The 21,596-nt window shown below is 31.6% G+C and overlaps 1 protein-coding gene across 2 annotated transcripts in view; it reads left to right on the forward strand.

The window, feature by feature from the left end:
* LOC147069140 (neuroligin-4, Y-linked-like) overlaps positions 1 to 21,596 on the forward strand; it is a 492,482-nt gene that overhangs the window by 204,364 nt on the left and 266,522 nt on the right. For both annotated transcript variants that reach the window (XM_085950968.1, XM_085950969.1), the window contains exons 2-3: positions 4,284 to 4,821; positions 7,246 to 7,463. In XM_085950968.1, the coding sequence (XP_085807094.1) occupies positions 4,520 to 4,821; positions 7,246 to 7,463 (520 nt within the window). In that variant the 5' untranslated portion in view covers positions 4,284 to 4,519. The remainder of the gene's footprint in view (positions 1 to 4,283; positions 4,822 to 7,245; positions 7,464 to 21,596) is intronic.

Here is a 21,596-nt window from a genome sequence, read left to right on the forward strand (position 1 = left end):
GTAGATTGATACGTGAAAGATCGGAAAGAGTTTTTAGATTTACTAATCGTCGTTAATAAGTCTATTGCCATGTATAATCTGAAGGCTGTATGGTGAATTTATTTATAACACGGACACTTAGGACAATACTCTAATGGTTAAAGCACTTGCCTGACAAATGATTGATATGTAGTTGGATCGTATTCAGTTAAGTCTATAATTTCTTTAAGGATATCAAGGATTGTAGGTATGTTGCTGAGGCTTTTTAAAATTATTTCTTACGAAGAAAGGTGATAATCACCTGTAAATTATTAAGAATTGCAAATTCATTTGGATCAACAATAAGACTGTTACATTTGATAATTTATTTGCCATGGACGTTGATATTAGGGATTCCAATCCCGGGATCATGAGCTATTTTCGATACATATGTCTCCCGGGATTGATAAACATAATTTCGAAACTTTCGGGATTGATTTTTTTATCAATTTTTATGGAAAATACTTGTTATAACAAATAACTACATTATAAATAAACTGAGTTTGAGTGAAGTTTAATTTATACCCAAGTGTAAGTTGCCGATTCATTTTATTTTTTCACATTAATTAATAAAAATGAGAAAGATTGGACTAAACAATGCTTTGCACTATTAACAAAGTAATTCCACCATGATCTCATACGTTTTACGGCAGTTTCATATTAGATTTATGAAGCGGAAAGGCCATAAGTACACCATGATTTGCTTTACTATTTTAAATCTCGCTAACCCATTCATTGAGTCTTTACTATCAGAAACAGCAATCTCATATTAAATTCACATTAATATTTATATTAAAATATTATTTACTCCAATAAACATATGTATTTTCATGATTGAACGTATACAATATTAATAATTAATGTCTTAAATAGTATAAATTATACTAGATTTATTTTTGACCAATTTTATCAATGTTATTTGTAAATATAAAAAAAATATATATAAACAATGGAAAAAAATGCCAATTCCGGGACCAGTCCCGGGGTCCCGGGATTGTCAAATTGTAATCCTAAAATCCCGGGATCAGAATTTTGGCTCGGGATTGGATTCGTTAGTAGGTAGTGAGTTAAAAAGGCTTTAAATTAGTTAGGACAAATTCTTGTTTAATATATGTATGTTTGAACCGGCGGAATTTAAAATCTTTAGATGATTAATTACAAATAAACATAATAATTAATATAGTATCCACAACATAGCTTGTCATTTCTTAAACATAAATATCATTATCGCTTCTCTCCACGGATTGTTCGATACATATTATATTTACGTAAAACAAAGGATGCTCTCATCGTGAAAGCGAGACAGAAAATCGTTTCAACAAGAGTGACATGCTTTAAAAATAAGACTTCAAAATGGGTCTAAATCTTATTTTTGGGACCACGTTTCAATAGTGCTAGGGTATAATTAGTATTTTTTTCTAATTCTACCGATTTAATAGAACTTAAAACATCCCAGAATTACCATCAGATTAAATTATAAATAATTACAAGATTAAAAGAACTTTTTATATACCACGTTTTTAAATTTTCTGTTGAATTATATAAACTGTACAATCTTATGTATTAATAATTTAGGACAAATAAGGCAATTGTCAATAAATCATTTTTTTTTTGCTATTTTGCAACAAACAAACAAATACAGAATACTGAAATGTCATTTTGATTTCCATAGTAACGCACGTATATATTAATAATTAAGCTTCTATGACCACCCCTTTAGCAATCAATAATAGTGTATTGGATTACGGATGTCTTCCGAAATAACTTTTCGCACAAAACTGAATTAACTGAAAATGAATTCAATTATTCTACTTAAAGATGTCTAAAAGTATTAAAATAATGCATTGTCATCGTGTTCTAATATATTCTAAAAGTTTCAAATATCTAGCTAGCCGAAAAGTTAGTTAAAAATCGATTGCAAGATTTGTACTTGATAAACAACCACCGGACAAACAAGAATACGAGCTAAGAAAGACGTGGTAGAATGTCATGAATACCGATAGCTTATCAAACTGTTGGAATTTTTTTTTTAATTATTCCTAAGTAAAGTAACCACCCCTTCTTCATTTGTATGAACACATATTATACTACCATAATCGCACATTTATAATATATGTGTGATAAAATGATACGTCAGCATTGCCACATTTCTCTCAATTTTCATATTTCATACTGTGAAAGTTTTTTCTCGACGAGTTTGTTTTCCAGATTCTTATTTACCAAAAACTTTGATAAAAACAGCGATTCTCAAAACTAATAATATCATAAATACCTTTTTGTTTCATGTATAATATCTTGAGGGAGAAAAGGAACTGCAGCACAACAAAGCGAAAACTAAGTTTATCCATAAAAGGCTTGTTCTTTGCAGGCGAAGCTTTTATCATAATATAGAAAAGAGAATCTTAAACAGAAGACAATAAAACTAACATATTGATATTCTTCTTCTTCTACCATGTCCAATCCTAATAGGATCATTTTATGGGCCTCCACAGAGTGGTGGTTTGAATTAACCGATTTTTTTTTTACAAGAAATGGATGTCAGCCACGTGTTCAACCTATTAGGTTCATACTCTGACTCATACACAAATTAAAAAACAATATGTAAACTTCTCAGACCCAGAATTCGAACCTGGGACCCACGATGCTATAGGCTGACGCTTAAGCCGCGCGGCTATTGATATACCTACACTAAAAATCAGTTTGCATAATTTTACAGTTACTTAAAAAAAATGTAAAGATTGAATTTAAAAAAAGGGAGGCTCTTTCGATCGCCAAAAATGTCATTGTTACAGGTTATTTTATTTATTATTTTTCTATATCGTTAATAATTATGCATTCGATTTACAATTAATTAATTAAAAATAATTTTAGATTCCATACATAAGGCCCTACGTTTGATTTTATTTTTTTCAACAATGTCAAATTTATCGAGATGATGTCCAGAAATAAATTGATATGAATAATTTATCTGTGTCGTCGTGACGTCGCACAAGTGAAAAAAACTTTCTACATTTTTTTCCTAGAGTAAACCGTTCACAAAAAATATTGATTTTTACTTTCAAAGTCTATTTATATCTTTCTAGGTTTTTGCCCTATGCTTTTTTCGGTCCATCGAGCAGTTTTTTGGACAATATTATATCATTTATGTTGAGAAGCACTAACCTACATACGTGCTTTGAATCGGTGAGGACCTCAACGTTCGAAATATGAGACATGTTCCTCAAAGTTTTTCTATTGAATATTTTTGGGAAAGTAAACCAATGTTAAGTAGATAAAAAATAGAAGTTCAACACACTAACTATATTAATGTTATGAACCGGATTTGTTTAATGCATGAAAAATACGTTAAATAAATTACGATGTAATTGGTTTCATGCACCAATTAATCATTGTTTTCTAGATTGTTTTCTGATAATTTTCAAAATTATGACGTGTTTGTATAATATTATTCCGGACATCCTATAGGAATCATTAACCCCATACCAACGGCTATCAATGTAAGTTTGAAAAAAAAACATGATGTTTTCACAACACTACAAATGGAACAATTCATATTACTTACGTGTTGGTACATAGTATACCCACAAAATTTTGATATGATTACATTTATTATAAATAAAAAGTATTTTTATCGTTTTATCATTTTTTTTCTGAAAATTTACACTTCTGTTACAAACTGGAATGATAATGAAGGCGGTAGAAATTTTTACCACGTTTTTATTGGCTCATATTCTTGTTTGTCCAGGACAATTTTTTTCTTGTTTGTCCAATACAAATCTTGTTTAACTAACTTCCCAATTAGCTAGACATTTGAAACTTTCAGAATATATCAGAACACGATGACAATGCATTATTTTAATACGTTTATCTTTAAGCAGAATTGAATTCATTTTCAGTTAATTCTGTTTTGTAAAAATTGGAAAAAATTCGTAGAAAGTAAAACACAATTATTGGTTGCTAAAGGGGTCCTAGCAACTAAATTATTCATGTAGTGCGTTACTATGGAAATCAATATGAAATGTCAAAATGATATTTCAGTGTTCTATATTTATTCAGTATTTCTATCAAGTACAAAACAAAAGTATTTATTATTACATAATGAATTGTCAAGTTTGTATGATTCAACAGAAAATTTAAAAATGTGGTGTATAAAAAGTTCTTTTTATCTTATAATTATTTATTTTATTAGTGATTTAACAAAATAATTTATTATGATATTAATACATAATTAAATTTCTAATGGTGGTTTTTTTCTTTTATTTCAGATTATCTCAACAAGGATACGAAAAATCGGATTACGAAACGCATTCAAAAAATATGACGTGATCAAAAATTAAAATTTAATTAAAACATAAAACTAGTGTGATTAATTTTATTTCAATTAAAAATGTTGTACAAAACAGTGAAATAGTGAAATCTGTGCGTGGGAGGAATAAGTTTTTAAAAAATGATGTGGTGAAGAAAAATGTGAACGAAACCGGCGCTAACCATTTCATTGAAGATGGCATCGGACGAGCGGAAAACTTCGCCAAAAAAGTGTAGATTTTTTATAACGGAATTGCGAAGTTATCTAAAACTGATTAGTATTGTTACCTTAGCGGCGTTATTTGTGATGCAAGGAGCTAGTGGTAATCTGTATAATTCCAAAGGTGGGCGCAATTCCATGCTCAGGACTAGAGTTATCACGACAAGGTATGGCAAATTGCAGGGCATTATTTTGCCCATGGATCAGCACAAGTATTTAAAGCCAGTGGAAGTGTACTTGGGGGTGCCGTATGCTACACCTCCAATAGGAATTAACAGGTAAGGCCCTTAATTGTAAATATTTACCTAATTAAATTCAAAGTTAACTTGCTTTTACCAAAATAATCAACTAATTAAATCAACCGGTTAAAATAATTATTTTTTTTAAACTATTTATTTTAATAACTAACCTAGGGCCGTATGTATGAGATTCCCAAATTTTTTATAAGCTATTTAACCGATTTTCCACAATAAAGAGTATAGCACTGTTTGTTACGTAAGCAATCTGATGTCACACGTAATTCAAAATGGCTGCTTCATCTGTCACTTTCAAATATCATTTTAATAATGCATTCATTACAACAAACGTTTGCTTGAGGCCTTCGTTGATTTTGTAGAGTCTGTAAAATATTTGAGAATTTAAAAAACAGTTCCTAGTCGTGCTGTTTACAAAATACGTATAATTTTGATCCATAGTCTATAATCTAGATGGCAGGATGGTAGATAGATAGATAGTAGGATAAGATGGATTTACGTAAGATTACGATAAAATACCTCCGCTAAACGGCCGCAAAGATAGGTACTTACTGCTGTATCTGTATAATATTATACAGAGATCATTAGCTACATTACATTCCAAACTAAATCCATTTTCATTTCTGTCATTTCTTATTCCGTTTTGACATCTCATAATTTCAGACACATATATAATTTCAAAATTTATTTAATGATTGGGGAATGAAATTTTATAAGTTTGCCATTATACGGACGCCATGACACATTATGACGTCACATCGTGACGTCGCTAACCAACAGATTACATTTGCACTCATGCATGCACTCATTGCATACAAATGACCAGTATTTAGCCTATAAAGTATTTGGGAATCTCATGCATACGAACCCTAGTAAAATTATTGTGAATGTAACTTGTATTGGCTAACGTATTTGCTCGTTATTGCTTATGAAAAAATACTGATAAACGCGAATCGTAACGCGAACAAGATCGCCATAATCTTAGCAAATGAGAAAATTCTATATTTATATAATATATTGTTGATATAACTTAAAACTTAAACAAGTCGTTCAATTAAGTTATTAAAAACATATAATTTAATTAACTATTTTAACCACACCATTCAACCTATTGATCAAGCTTATTTGTTCAGTTATTTTGTTAATAAATTACTTAAAAAAACCTATTATAAGAAAGTTTGAATTAATAATAATAACATGTCATGTTATATAGGTATTATTGTCAATTTTTTTATTTAAAATTTTATTTTCTACATACTTCTATTAAAGATCACCAAAATCATTTACGAATAATGTCTTATGATATTTTTTTTATAATGTTAATCTAAAACAAATGACAGTCAGCTAAAAAAAATCGTAGGTGAATGTTTATAGTACAAAAAGATTATAAATAGCAATACTCGGGTCTCTTAAATGATATTTAAAAGAACAGAGATAATTGTAGAATGAGACTTTATGTTTTTACTTCAAAATACACATTAAAAAATAGAAAAAAAAAATATATTTATCCAACATAATCCTCTCATATTGTAATACTGTTAGCTGTATAGATTATTTTTGTGTATCTAGTATACCTGCAGATTCTAGCACTGTTGTTATATAATGGAAGTGTAACAAAAACACACAAATGAGGTAAAAAAAGAATCACGTCATTTGGTGAAGAAAATGTGTGGTCGGTGTAACAAAAAGGTGAAATCCATTTTTGTTTTCAAAGGGTCATTGCAGATCATAATAATTAGTAAGTATCGACAGAGCTTTTTGTATATTGTCTACAAACAAAAAATATCATAAATATGTGTGGAAAGTATTTATTTATTAAAAAAAAACTATTGTTATTATACAAACAAGAATAATACTATTTTGATTTTTACAAAAAACGCTATGTTTATTTGTAAATTTATTTAGATCTGGCTAATTAAAATGCTTTATTAGCGATTCTTCGATATAGTTTGTCGACTTTAGCGTAGATTCCTTTCCATCTTTTGGGAAGTACGTAAAAAAGATAAAGGCCATATGATATTTTCATTCATCACAATTACAAATTAATTGTGATCGATAAATCTCATCTCGAGAAATTACCAGAAAAGGTCAATCTCAAATCTCGACATATTAATTTCTCATTTCTAAATAATCGTCAATAAGATTTTAAAATAATTGAGAAATTATTACTTATTAAGCTGCCGCTTGCAACTAGAATTATAAATAACTTAAAAAATAAAAAATTAAAATTGGTCGGAAATTAATGTTACTAAGTATTTATTTTGGCAGGAAGATCTAAATAAATTCTAAACGACCGACAAGTAAAGGTGATTTTGCAATCCTGTCAATATCACAAGAATTTTGAAAATTCTACATATAATATGCCAAACCAGTACATCATTTGCCTTCCACGTGTATTAAATTGTCAATATGTTATGGCAATATAACCAAATCAAATTGTATTAATAGGTTCAGCCCCACGCGAACGCCGTCTCCGTGGGAAGGGGTAAAGGTTCTGGAATCAGCAGGACCTGCCTGTCCCCAGCGCCTTCCTGATGTCAGCAATGAGACTGCGTCATTAGGCAGGATGCCGAAGGGACGGCTGGAGTATCTGCGTCGCCTTCTTCCATTCCTGACAGAACAGAGTGAAGACTGCTTGTACATGAATATCTACACTCCGGTGCAAGGTAAGAATTAATTGTGTAAGATAATAATAAAATTGTGTTTATTATTTCGAAATAACTAGCTTGTATTGTTTTAATGACTATAACTACTGTTACCATCATTATGAGGCTTATTGACCAATGCATTATTATAAAAATATAATAACGTACCCAATTTTTATGAAGTTAAAATGTCCAATCAGTTATGTTGGCAAAAACTCCGAGATAGGCATTGAAGTTACCAAACCACACCCGCCCCGCACCACACCTGGTCTAAATCAGGCGTATCACTGGACCCTACGTTTGGGAGTGAAGCATTATTTTTTTATGACTGAGAATGTCTCATGAGCAGTTACCCAAGACTAAGGTCGCCATGCCCTCAAATGTGCTTTGACTGAATTTCCATGACTTTAAGTTAAGGTATATGAGAGAAATGAGCGCGCAGGGGCAATATTAAAGATTGTAGTAAGTAACAAAGTAAAGCTTATACAAAACTTTCTAACTAAACTGACTTGAGCAGCTCTTCCCTTTCCATACACATTTTAGGAGATTCTCAAAGCATGTGGTGTGCATTCTGTATTTCTCCGCCACATGGAGATGTTGAACGGGTAACAAGACCACGCTCAAAGAACCTGACAGCAAAGCCATCATGTGAATACGTGTATTAATTAAGGCGCTAAGTACCAAAAACAAAAAAACTGACCTTTTTATAGAAAAGTGTTCTACATACTAACGCCAATAACTTCAACTATGGTCTAAGTGCCTCAAGCAAGTCAAAAAAATACAGCAAAATATTTAAACCTGTCGATGTTGAAAGTCCGTTGGCCTCTTTTATTTATAATGGTGTAAATAGCACTACAGTGGTCAACCTCATTCAATGTAAAATGGCTGTCGATGGTGTGTTGACACTTGCAAGTTCTTAATACCTAAAATTATAGAAACTGCCGTGATTGCTTCACACTGTAAAACCACATTTTTCAAAATGTCTGCTTCATGAAATTTTACTGCAATGACTCAGTATTTTGTAACTACAGGCAATACTACTTTTTGGTACTTAGAGCCTTAATTAATACACGTATTCATGTCAAGAATTGACTGACTTAATGAACTGGAGTCAAAGCGGTTACCTCCATTCGCCATTTGATATAGCCAGCTAAAACCGCAACTCGATGCGCTATTCGACGTGTCGTGTCCGGAAATTTGTACGTTGACCGTATCACAGTTAACTGTGAGCTGTTGTATAGGGAATATATGGCCGTATAGTTTGGAGATCAAAGTCATGTCTTAAAAAAACACTTGAAAGATACGTAATTAAAACCGTCTTAATATAAGAAAATAAGAGACATAATCATATCATATAATTTATATAAACTTCTAGTAGGTCCTTGTAAACGTCGTACCTATCAAATTAATGCTATTATTGAATCGAATAAAATTGTAACATTTCTATCTGCACTTCACAAATAATGCGTCATGCTATACAACCATCTCTTTACGCTACAACGTTCACAGTTAACTGATATTATGGCAAAATGTAATACATACAATAACTTACAAGTAACCACCTGAGTGAACTTTTTTGATAATTACGAAAACACGTGGCGATCATTATATGAAATTGTTACATGAACTATCACAAATACGCAAACAACAGAATGATGCACTCGGCTTGGGAGGCATGGCGTGTAAACAGCTCTTTCTTCAAAAGAAGTTCTTTCTAAAATTAGGCCAGTTTTCACCCCCAACCCTCGTCTAAGTATTAGTCTAAGTTTTGTACTATTCCATTTGAGTGATTCAAACAATATACGCACTCATCAATGGTAATTAAAGCATGTTTAAAAATGAATACATTAAATTCTCGTTTACCTACATATCAGTACAATAATTATTAAAATAAAATGTAATAATGTATGATACAAAACTCCGGTCACAAACTGACTTAAATGGAGTAGTGTAAAACATATTATCAATGTATATTTTTTATCACATGTATAATATTATGTTTTACCGCTCGCGCTGACTTTCAGATAAAATTCTGTGTTCCAAATTCGAGTGTAACGCAAAATTTTACCGTGGTACTCATGTTATTAATTAATTAATTTTTCACAACATCGCGACGAGCTCGATAGCCGAGCGGTCTAAGGCTGCAGTAATTGTATAAAAAATGAATTGAAGTTCTCTGGACGTCAGTCGAATCCAACTTCCGACAAATATTTTTAAATTTTATTCTAACACTAACCTTAGTAAGACAAATATACGATAATAAATGAATACTAGACTTAACAAATTGACGATAAAAAATATTCTTCCATTTATAAAATATCTAAAATTGTGTATAGTTTAATGGCATAATTTTAGATATTTAATAAATAAATGAATACTTATAAATTATTAAGTACCTTAAATGACGAGGATTTTGGGTTTAATTTAATTTTAAAAAGTACCAAACACTATTTACATCAGTGGTCGGTAACCATTCGAGAGACCGGGTGAAAAAAACAATTTTGAAAAAAATATTTGGTTAGTGGGTAAATGCTAAGTACTCCGCTACACTAAAGTACATTGAAATGTGGATATGTGCCTTCAATCGCTTTCAGACATATACATGTTTTAATGTACTTCCGTGTAGCGGAGGTACTCATCATCACTACTACTACTATGTTTACTATGGCTACTGATGTTTAGTTTGTTTGTGTTTTTTTATGATTTTACCAAGGCTTTGACTGCAACACGCTGTTAATTGCCTCTTCTCATCTAGAAGAGGATTCACCGATCAGGCCCTCACTCTAATTCTGTTAAAGAATTTTGCAATTCTACCAAGCTGTTCCGACCTACCAACCGCCAGGGCACCTTTAAATTAGTCGAAATTCTCAAAGATATCCGCAATTCACAGCTGTACTCTGTGTCGTTCATATTTAGGGCAATGTATTGCAATATCTACAATGTCCTCCAAAACATGAGCTGCGAATCGCTTCTTTCCACGAGGAAATCAAATCTTTTACCCATTGTGTATCCTGTTCTTATCCTCAGTATCCGTAATAGCTTAAGCTTATTTTTCTTCAAATGAGACTTGCGGATGGTAGAATGGACTTACTCCACTTACCCTTTTCTAGGGATGCCCTGTCGTGAAAATTTATCCACATGCTTTGACTCATTTTCTTTATGGCATTATTCCAGTCCAGGTATCCTGGTACCCACTGATATGGCATCCTTTATTGGCCAGTTTCTTTTGCCAGACCATCCGTCCTTTCATTGCCCTCAATACCCATGTGCGATGGCATTGAAGGCGTAGTTCTCCCCCTCTATTTTTCTTAGCTTCGATCTCGTGAAGGATGTGGTATGCTATGCTTTTACAGTTATGTGCGCGAGTAGCTGCGGCATAGTGTTGTAAAACGCTTTTGGAGTTTGTTAATATGACAGCAATTTGCGCAGAGAAACATCAATTAATGTATATTTTATTGCCTCATAATATCAATATTAGATTTTAAATTTCATCAAGTACCCTCGATTGAGAGTATTAATAATAAATATTCTATATCATAATGATTTGAAAATCTTACTGTCTAGACTGCGGTGTTTCAATTATTGATTTAATCTCGCTTTAAATCAATTTATTGTAAAGGACAATGAATCATTCATACTTTGAACTATACATTTTTTGATTAATGAATGAAATTCATATTATTATATAGATACCTAATATAATATAGTATATTGGTGGCGCTTTTAGCATTGGACTATAATTTAAAGATGCTGGTTGGTGGATTACGGATCGAAGGGAGGAAGGGGTTACACAGGATGCTAGACACATACCTTTTATGTTGAGAAGGCTGGAGCCGGTTCTTTGAGTTTTCGGCGTTTTGAGTCACTCGGTAGTTAGCGCGGCCTCGTTCGAATCGTATCAGATAGAGCGCGATAGCTTTAACAAGCCTGCATGACACCGCTTTCTTGATATCACTCGATAATGTGATGAACAAATAAAATTACAAGATAAAAAGAACTTTTTATATACAATGTTTTTAAATTCTGTTGAACTATATAAACTTGACTTGACTAGCTTAAACGATCAAAAAAATTGTACTTGACATGTCATATTAATTTGCATAGTAACGTACGTATATATTATTTAATAATTTAGTTACTAGGACCCCCTAGAAACCAATAATGGTATCGAAATAACTTTTCATACAAAACAGAATTAACTGAAAATTAATTCAATTCTATTTAAAGGTGGCTAAAAGTATTAAAAAAATGCATTAGCATCGTGTTCTGATATATTCTAAAAGTTTCAAATGTCTAGCTAGTCGAAAAATTAGTTAAAAATCGATTTCAAGATTTGTACCGGACAAAGAACCACCGGAAAAATAAGAATAGGAGCTAAGAAAAACGTTGTAAAATCATATCCCAAGAAACAGCGTTTAGTAAACGAATTTCTCACCTGTCCAATTTGGGATCTTACTGCCGCATTTTGATCCCATGTTAATTATACAGTTATTAATTAAAATAAACCTCTCCATGAATAAATAACTCTTTTTCATATAAACGACAAGTTCGCGTATTTACCGTAATAATATAAGATAAGTACTCATGTTGATGTTTCTTAGAATAATAAGTTTTGTTCAAACGGATTATAAGTATAATGAAATTGCAAACTTAATTAATCAGCTGTTCCCCAAACACTTGATTATACAACGATGAAGTTTTATTAGAATCAATAAAGGCTTTACTAATATTGAATGAAAATAAATTAAACTTTAATTACATTACAAAGGCGTAAAGTTTTGTTGGAATTTAAAATTATTTATTCTAAAGATTTGAGCCGTAAACATTATCCGATATAATTTACAACTAAAATAATGAGCGAAGATAATTCATATCATCCTTCTATTCTAACGCAACAGTTTTGAACCTTTTTGTTTAACAGAATTCTTAAAGCATTTTTTTGAAATTTCGAGAAACACCTACCAGTATTACAGAAAGTAAAATTACAAAATAAATTAACTTATACAACAGACGTGTTAATCAGTAAGCAGTGATATTATATTATGTCAGCAAAGTACAGCTCTTTACTATCTATTGCTTCTAATAATTTATTGTATTATTTCTGACTTATTATTAAATGGGATATAATATTATATTTTACTTTTATTCAATATGCATAAGGAAGCTAAGTCACATATCGTGGGGCTGCTGCTAAAAGATGGTAAGTCGATATTTTAGGAATTTAGGGTTAACAACGGATTATTTTTTTCCCGGAGGCTAAACTGGGCAGGCCATGTCAAGCATGCCTGAGTTACGGATACCGAAGAAGATTCTCGAAGGAAACCTAGAGGGGAAAAGGCCAGTGGGAAAGCCACGAACACGATGGGGTGATAACGTTATAAAAGATGCCAACCAGCTACTAAAAATCAGGAACTGGAAAAGTCGTGCGGAGGACCGTTCCGGCTGGAAGACGGCGGTGGAGGAGGCCAGGGCTCGACTTGAGCTGTAGCACCATCAAAGAAGAAGAAGAACGGATTATTTTGTATATATCGTCACTGTTCTGGCAGAAGACACTAATTCGAGAAAATGACATATTGAGTTAGTTATACCAAAATGTTCCTTATTTAAAACTTTACCGTCTGCAAACCTTCTTAATAAATAAACAGTCTTTATTTTAAAGTCATCCTTTTAACGATTACTTAATAAACTCACATGATATACCATTTCAAACATTTTAACAACTTCAAAGTCAAATTACTCAAAACTAGTATTCACCAGTTAGTGTGTTCTACTAGAACAGAGACGATATTATATAAATAATGATATGTACCTATTCTAGAAAAAAAATCAAGGTTATCCGATATGTATGCACATACGGCATAAATAAATAATTAATATTGTGCCTAATTTTATGAGGAATATCCAACTTTTAAGTTAAAATTACTCCATAACATGATTTGAGACTTAAAAACTTTTAACAATAACCCCACGATATATTTTTATATATAAAAGGAAAAATAAAATGAACATGTTAAAATAAAAAAGGCAAAGTATATTATACATAATATGAAAAAAAATAACAACTGATGTGTTTTAACATGTGAATTTATGAATACATTTACATATTGTCGGAAACACTGCATTTTTGGGAAATTTCATTTATTATAAATCAACGTGAAATAGAACTCTAAATAGACAGAATAGATAAAAGTCTATTGATCACGTAAAACTGAATATAAACCCAATAGTTTCATATTACATTGAAATTAGTCCCTCCAAACCAAAACCCGCCCCACACAACACTCGATCTGAATCGAGCGTATCACGGGACCCTACAGTGGCGATGTGAAGCATCTCTTTCAATTTTGCCTGGGAATGCCCTGGGAGAAAATACAATAGTTTCAAATAGTCAAATATCCTGATTTTATGGGGACATGAAACTATCAAATTGCAATTACTCCGTAACATTATGTTGAGTCTTATCAAGTTTTGGCAGTCGGCACGTCGGTATTTTAGTATCGCAGGGGCCTATTTGCAAAAATGCATATTTTGAGTTAACCTCAGTTTCGACAACGCCGTCATTATCATCATCATCATCAGGGGCGCGACAACCCAGTGTGGGTCTTGGCCTCCTCCAACAGCTCCCTCCACCTGTCCCTATCCAGTGTGGCCGCTTTCCAATTCGTTTGACAATGTCGTCATCATATTTTTTATTGGTGACACAAAGCTCTATATCGTATATATATCAGTTTAAACGATATATTTGAGTAAAGTGTGCTTTATCTAATGAATTACATCTTAGCAAAATCTTTATTTGCGTTTATCACAAAATTTTGTTATTGAAGACAAGCCCCTGTGATCCTTAGCTCCCGATTCTATATACCTACGATAATTAAAAAAACATCCTTTCAATACCTCCGATAATAAGTATATTGTTGATAGTGTAAGGCCAAAAAATCAATGAGCATAATATTTCCTTCCATACATCAAGACAAGTTTCCTAATGCCTCTAACATTTCTACTATTCCATTAAATATGTACATATTCAAACCCAAGTTAAATAATATACCAGTGGAGGCTTTCAGTAATCTATTCAAGAAAAAAAATACAATTCGAAAACGTTATTGAGGTATTTCTTAATACACTTTTCCTCCAGGCGCTGTTGTAGTATGGCCTTTGAAAAAAATACCACAAAGTGATGGGCCTTTTGGGGCAAGGAACCAGTTATTAAATCTGTGATTTCGCGTAGAGCCGGTTGATGTAAATATATAAAATATTTAATATTTTTATATTATTTGGTCAAAACTGCGTTCTCCATTCTCGTTTTCTCGTCTTCCTTACAATGTTTCGAGTTTTACACTAATCAATTACTAGTGGAAAATGACCTATAGTTGATAAACAATTTTCATTCAATAACATTTAAGCTTAGACTGATTATATAGAATCAAACTTTAAAATGTCCATAATTATTCTAAAACATGTTTTGGATACTTACCAACTTTTGGCAGCAACCCCACGATAATTCATGTATGTTTTTAATCTTGATAATATAACTTTATACGACATTCTAATCGTACCTTACAATTAATTATTAATAATATAATATAACTTGGCCATAAATAAAATAAAGCCCACGATAGACGAGTAGGTGACCGTATAAAGGAGTGTGTTGAGGGTTCAAATCTCGTATTTAGCAAATTTAAGTTGTTTTTTTCTTCGATATGTACTTGGGGAAAAAGCAAGAACCTAATAAATAAAGAATGAGGTAAACATTAAATTTATATTTATTTCAAAGCATCGTATAAAAAGCCTCTTCGATTTTCTGCTTTTCTTAAATTTGCTGATCCGTGACCTTACTTACGGCAATAGTTTTGCTTTACGACCCAGGAAACAATGAATAAAATATCACGTACTTACAACAATTTAATTTATTTTAATGAGACAACATAGAGTAATTTGTAACACTATTAGATCTTATTATTGCTTGGCTTTGGATAAGTTTTTAAAGAATAATCAAATCTGAGTGTTTTATTAGACAGGCTACATCTTAGGTCTTCTTCAGGCTGCAGTCTGTTTCGAAATTTTGAGCTGAGAGTCCTTGAAGACTTGCAGGTGTATGTTATTTCAAAGGGCATTACTAATATTGGATTTATTATTTTTAAATTTAAGCCAGAATTTACACAAAGATTCGTCATTTTATATTATTTAATGAAATGTTCTTCTAATTTATTAATATTAACAAAATCTTCATGCAACCCATTTACATCGAAATTCAATAAAGTTTAAATTTCAAATATGGTGTTACATTGATAATATTTTGCGACCCGTTAAATATGGAAATCGACCCATAGATTGAAAATCGCTACCTACCTTAGAGGGAAAGGTCATCATCCACAGCGAATTATAGAGACAATGAAAAAAATATAATTTTAAAATATTAATACTATCGACTGAAGGTACTTGATGGAATTTCAATTTTAATTCTAATAGATTCAAGCTCTGTACTATTCTATTTTAGTTTTGCGACCCGGGTTTTGCCTTTCGGCATCTTCATGGGCCGTGTACACTCACCAAAGGTAAACACACACTGACAACAAACTCTCTTTACTCTAGCTAATATAATAAAGGTGTTTGTATGTATTTTTTTTTTAAATAATGTTATTAAAAAGTAGGTACCATGTAAGAGTATTATTTAAGACTAATATCTCATTAGTTAAGCCCATTAATTATTTTTCTTAGAATTGACGATTTACACCTCTTGAATGTAGTATTTTTATTGTTCATAAAGGATAATTATCTATTATTAGGTTTGACGATTTATTATAATATACTATGGAGTCTATTGTTATTAAAATAAGATAGGGTTTTTACTAATTAGGTTTTTTACTGACACTTCAACTATTCATTATTTGTTTATTGTATATTTTGTAACCTTTGACTTGATAGGTGGGTAATGGAGTTTTTACTTACTTTATTGTATTGATTTATTATATAAGCTAGAGTAAAGAGAGTTCGTTGTCAGTGTGTGTTTACCTTTGGTAAGTGTACACGGCGCCTGAATATGCCGAAAGGCGAAACCCGGGTCGCAAAAAACCACTAAAATAGAATAGTACAGAGCTTGAATCCATTAGAATTTAAATATAATTTTGTTTAAGAATGTAATAATAAATTATTACTAAAATTTGATATTTCAGCGAACCGCTTTGCGATGATTTTAATGCCATCTCTAGTACAAAGCGAGATAAAAACTTCACCCTTTTCTGAATTAAATACCTTCTCCGTCCGTGGAGGGTGGATCAAAGCGCATGGAGCGAACTTGAGAAAATATTTATTTTAATTATGTATGCAGAAAAAGGGTTTTTTGGTTTTCTTTGAAAGCAATATACACAATAACCATATTAATCAAACGGCCGTTTCTTGTAAACTCTTTCCGTTTGAAGATTTTATTCGTTTTTTCTTCTTCTTGTAATAATGTTTACTTTGCATTCCTAATAAAACCGGTCTGGCACAGATAATAAAGGTTTCTACGAACACGTTTGATTTAAATTTTCGGAAATCTTTTATTTAATAGAATTGATATACATTATACGTACTTAAGTAAATTGTCTTGTTGGGTTACTGCAAAAAGTTTGTAAGTCTCAAAACCTTGTTTCGGAATTTTGACCATTTTAAAGTTTGATTCTATAAAATAAGTCTTAGCCTAAACCTAATTGAATGAAGATTTTGTATATTATTTTGTATATCAGTATATTAAATAGTCAATAGGTATTATCTAAAAAATACTCACAAAAGTTTATTTATTAAGAAACTGTCATACTTACTAATATAACTAGTAATTTATGTATTCTATAAATGTCTAAATTTATTGAAAAATATCATTTATTAAATAAAAACAATTTGTAAAGTACCTAATAATATTTTTTTAAAAATAAAATGCTATATTTTCACACCCAGTTTCATTGTATAATACCGTAATTATTGGTCTTATATAGCTTTCATTGTACAGGTATTCCATAAACGTTCAACAATAATTAAACCTGAAGTTATTAGTAAATGTCAACTTACTGAATTTTTCTTAACCACGTTTATAAAAATATCATCTGTTACAAACTTTTACTTAATACACAAACTAAATTTAGTTTTAGCATAGTTATTACTTAACTATTTTATTCATTAACATCTAAATGCAGAAAATGTTGACTTACTTGTCGACATATTTAGCGATCGCATTGTCGCTAGTAATGAAAACAACAATAAAATCGTCAAAAATTAAAAAACTACATTGAGATACGTTTAAAAAGACAATTTAATTATACTTTAATATCATAGTTTACGGTGTTTTTTATCATGTTGATTTCAAACGTCCTCTCAAAGCCCTCATACATTTTTTAAGTTTCTGTCGATCGCGCAGAAGTGCGAAAAAAAGAAAAATATCCATAGAATTTGAATAGATTCCGCAAAAACTTTTTCATTTTTTGTTGCTCTCAAAAAGGGGTGATTTTGTACTATACGGGGTATTTGTAAATACAGTAGGTATAATAAGAGCTTTTAGATATTATGATCAAAAATATTATTTAAAAGCTCCAAGTACTTTTCGAACAAACATAATAATATTATAATTTATTTTACTGACTATATAATATTAATATTAAAATAACCCATGAAAGCTCTCATTGCACGGTGTTACTTTTGAGTAGGAAACTGTATTATTCTTTGTATTTTTTTCTGTGACTAAAATTTTATTTAAAACCTTGCATATGGATAAATTTAATATTAAGTATTCTGACAAAATAGCTACAGTTTTTATTCACAGATGCCACTGTTAATTATTTATAATAATATTAAACATTAAATCTGACCGATTAGAAAAGTAATATAATATTATATTTAAGGGCCAAGCACATTGTAAACAGCACCCGTGAATAGGTGGCGCCAGAGGTCTTTCCGGCCGAAACAGTCTGCTTGGGCCCTAAGAGTTAATGTCGAGAAAACAAAATATAAGGTTGTATCCAGATGTCCGCACGGAACATATTGAGTGCTTTTGAAAGGGTCAATAATTTCGTTTACCTGGAATCCTCTATTAACAGTAAGGGTAGCTTATAAATTGACATTAAGAAAAAATTCGTGCTAGGGAGTTTCTTGGAAAAATCAGTAATAAGATCAGTGTGTCATAATATATGGCACGGATACCAGTAAAACAAGGGCTCATAAGACTCATTTGACCGGAGTATGCTGCTTGGTATGGTGTTTTTGTGGTGGTTTTATGGTGTTTGTGGCTTGACAAAACAGAACAGCCAGGGGGAAAATAAAACATTCATTTTTGTGGAATCTATTTATTAATTAAATACTTATAAAACCTAAGTATAGTATATATCGGGGATGGCCAGTGGGTCGATCGTGGACATAATAATATATTGTACTATTTTTTGTTCAAACGAGCCAAAACTACTCGATGTAAACACAACACAAACCACAAATAGGCCCGAATAGTAAAAAAGGTCACCAGCGGCGCTATTTTTTCCAAGGGATATTTTTAAATTTAAAAATAGATAGATGTGCGATGCAATTCGATGTGATATGATTATTGATGTAATTAAATGATAATTCATATTGTATAAAATATATTTTAAGTATGTTTCCTGGCGAAGGGTTGCATGTTACTTGGCTACTACAAAATACGTAAATTGTGTAACTATGTGGAAATTAGTTACAGTTAATGTGTACCTACTTATTTTTTTAGAAGTAAAAGACAAAATATTATTAATTAAATAAGAATATTTCTGAACCGTTATTTTTTATTTGTAATATAAAATAAGTATCCGTTTTCAAAATACATACCTATTTAAATTATAAAAAAATGGGTTTTTATTGATCTCGCATGATATAATTACAAGTGATATCAGTCGATCGCCATAAATAATGTTTTCAACTAATCAATCCTAGAAAAAAAATGTACACACCCCTGGTATATATAGTAAAATACCTACATAATAAAAGCAACCGAAATACAAGGGAAAGACGGTAGAAAATAATATGAATGTAATTAAATTAGAAATACTGAACAATGCGTATTTTTTACATCTCGGTGCTATAGAGATGACCGTATAGTATTCCAATAAAAAACCCCACGGCGAACTGTGCTACGGTGAATAATGTAATACGTACAATTTACATGTAACCCTAGTGTAAGGGGGTTTGTGGTTTGGCGGGGTAATTAAGTATTTCAATGGTTTCTTTAACACATTTCAAATAATGACTGTTGTATTTTCACCACGTAAAAGTCATACACATTTTTTTATTATAAAAAGAAAATTTGGCTGAATAGTTTTTTGTTTTTTGCACAAAAATCATAAATTTGCGCCATTTGCAATATTGCAAAGTGGCAACATAAATTACATATAATTGAGACGTGATTCCAAACGATACATCAGCGGCAATTATGAAAGTGGGCAAAATGATACCGCCCCCCGCTCATGTGCCGGGCAGGCCGTCATTACGCCTTAATCGCGAATGACGGATGGACCCAGGGTAGTGAGCAATGGGCCTTGATTGATACGTTCAGTTCGTCTGGGTTTTTTGTTTCGGTCCACCAAATGAGTGCAATTATGATTTTGTTTCATTCTATATATGACACGTGCTTCATCTCTCTTCAGCTGGAATTGCTATATTTTATCAATATAGGTACTTACCGAATACACATAATTTTGAAAAACACTTTCTGAGAAAATATATTATAACCAATAGAAAAAATCATTTTTAAAGTAAGCCACCCCGGCAGGGAATCTAACCTTGCATCTCCCGGGTTTACGCTTCATCCGCGCATTACCTCTATGCTACGCGGTGACATACTAATTGCGACAAATTTTAATTATTGGCTTCTGTTAATACCCACTCATCAGCGCTCTTCTAAATCAATAGCCACTAGTTAAAATTTGTCGCAATTAGTATGTCACCGCGTAGCATAGAGGTAATGCGTGGATAGGGCGTAAATCCGGGAGATGCAGGGTTTGATTCCCTGCCGGGCTGGCTAACTTTTTTCAAAAAAAAAAAAAATTTCTATTGGTAATAATATATTTTGTCAGAAACTGTTTTTCAAAATTATGTATGTTCAATAATTAGAATGGTACATTCTTAAATCTTGTGAATTATTCGTTGAATAAAAGAAATAGTTAAGTATAGGTACTTACATATTGTTGCCTTAGTACAAGGGTACACTATTTGACAAAAACCTGTTAAGAGAAAATGGCTGTCAAAGTTTTTGAATAAAAATAAGAGACTAATTAGATAAACTTATTAGGGAATGGGACAACTGGACGCCGGAAAAATTGGACGCAGCACTGTCGTAGACATGTAAGTATACAAAACGTTGACAAGGAATTTTAATCAGTTTCTATCGACTACTTGGTAGTTTCAATTCATTTATTCTTAACAAAATGTTTTTTTTATAGTAGATTGAGAATTCCCATGCTTAAAGCTTTATATAAAATGAAAAACTCTTTTTTCATTGGAACTTAAACATATGCATAATCAAATCATTATTTACGTGTGCATATTTAAATTCTCACCAAGTAATAAATCATAATATAATAGTTAATCATACCTATGTAGGTTTGGTCGTAGGGTGGAACAGTAAAACACGACTGAACACTTTTGATATCAATTTATCGTCTTCGGCCATATCCACTCCTTAATTGAAGCATATTAACACCATGTGGTACAAGAATCCCTGTCGCTAGTCAGTCTTCTTGCGTCATTCCAGATCATACGAATATCTCATATTTACGCCATATAATACACTATATAGATAGTATTTAGCAGCCTTCCAGGAAGCCAGACTCCTGTTGTCTTGAAGCACAGGCAAGCCAGGTTAAAATTCTATTAAGGTACCCGCAGAATGTGGCAAAGCCACGTCCAACGATGCCTCTTCACTTTCAGCATGATGAGAGGCTGCTTGGTGCATTCTCTTATCTCCTCGTTACTTCTAAAGTCATACCACCGCACAAGCATTGGCGAAGAGTGGAGGTAGGCTGTTAAGATCAGCCTTAAAAAGTGCACACTAACCTTTGTCAGTCAGACGTATTCGTTTTCATTGACACAAGACTACAACTTACAGATGGTGTTCTAGTAAGCTCTGCGAAACCAAGACATAATAAATACTAGTAGTTAAAAAATACT

Source organism: Rhyacophila brunnea, unplaced genomic scaffold, assembly GCF_057557595.1.
Source record: "Rhyacophila brunnea isolate RB1 unplaced genomic scaffold, BYU_Rbru_1.0 scaffold_24, whole genome shotgun sequence".
NCBI classification, from domain to species: Eukaryota; Metazoa; Arthropoda; class Insecta; order Trichoptera; family Rhyacophilidae; genus Rhyacophila; species Rhyacophila brunnea.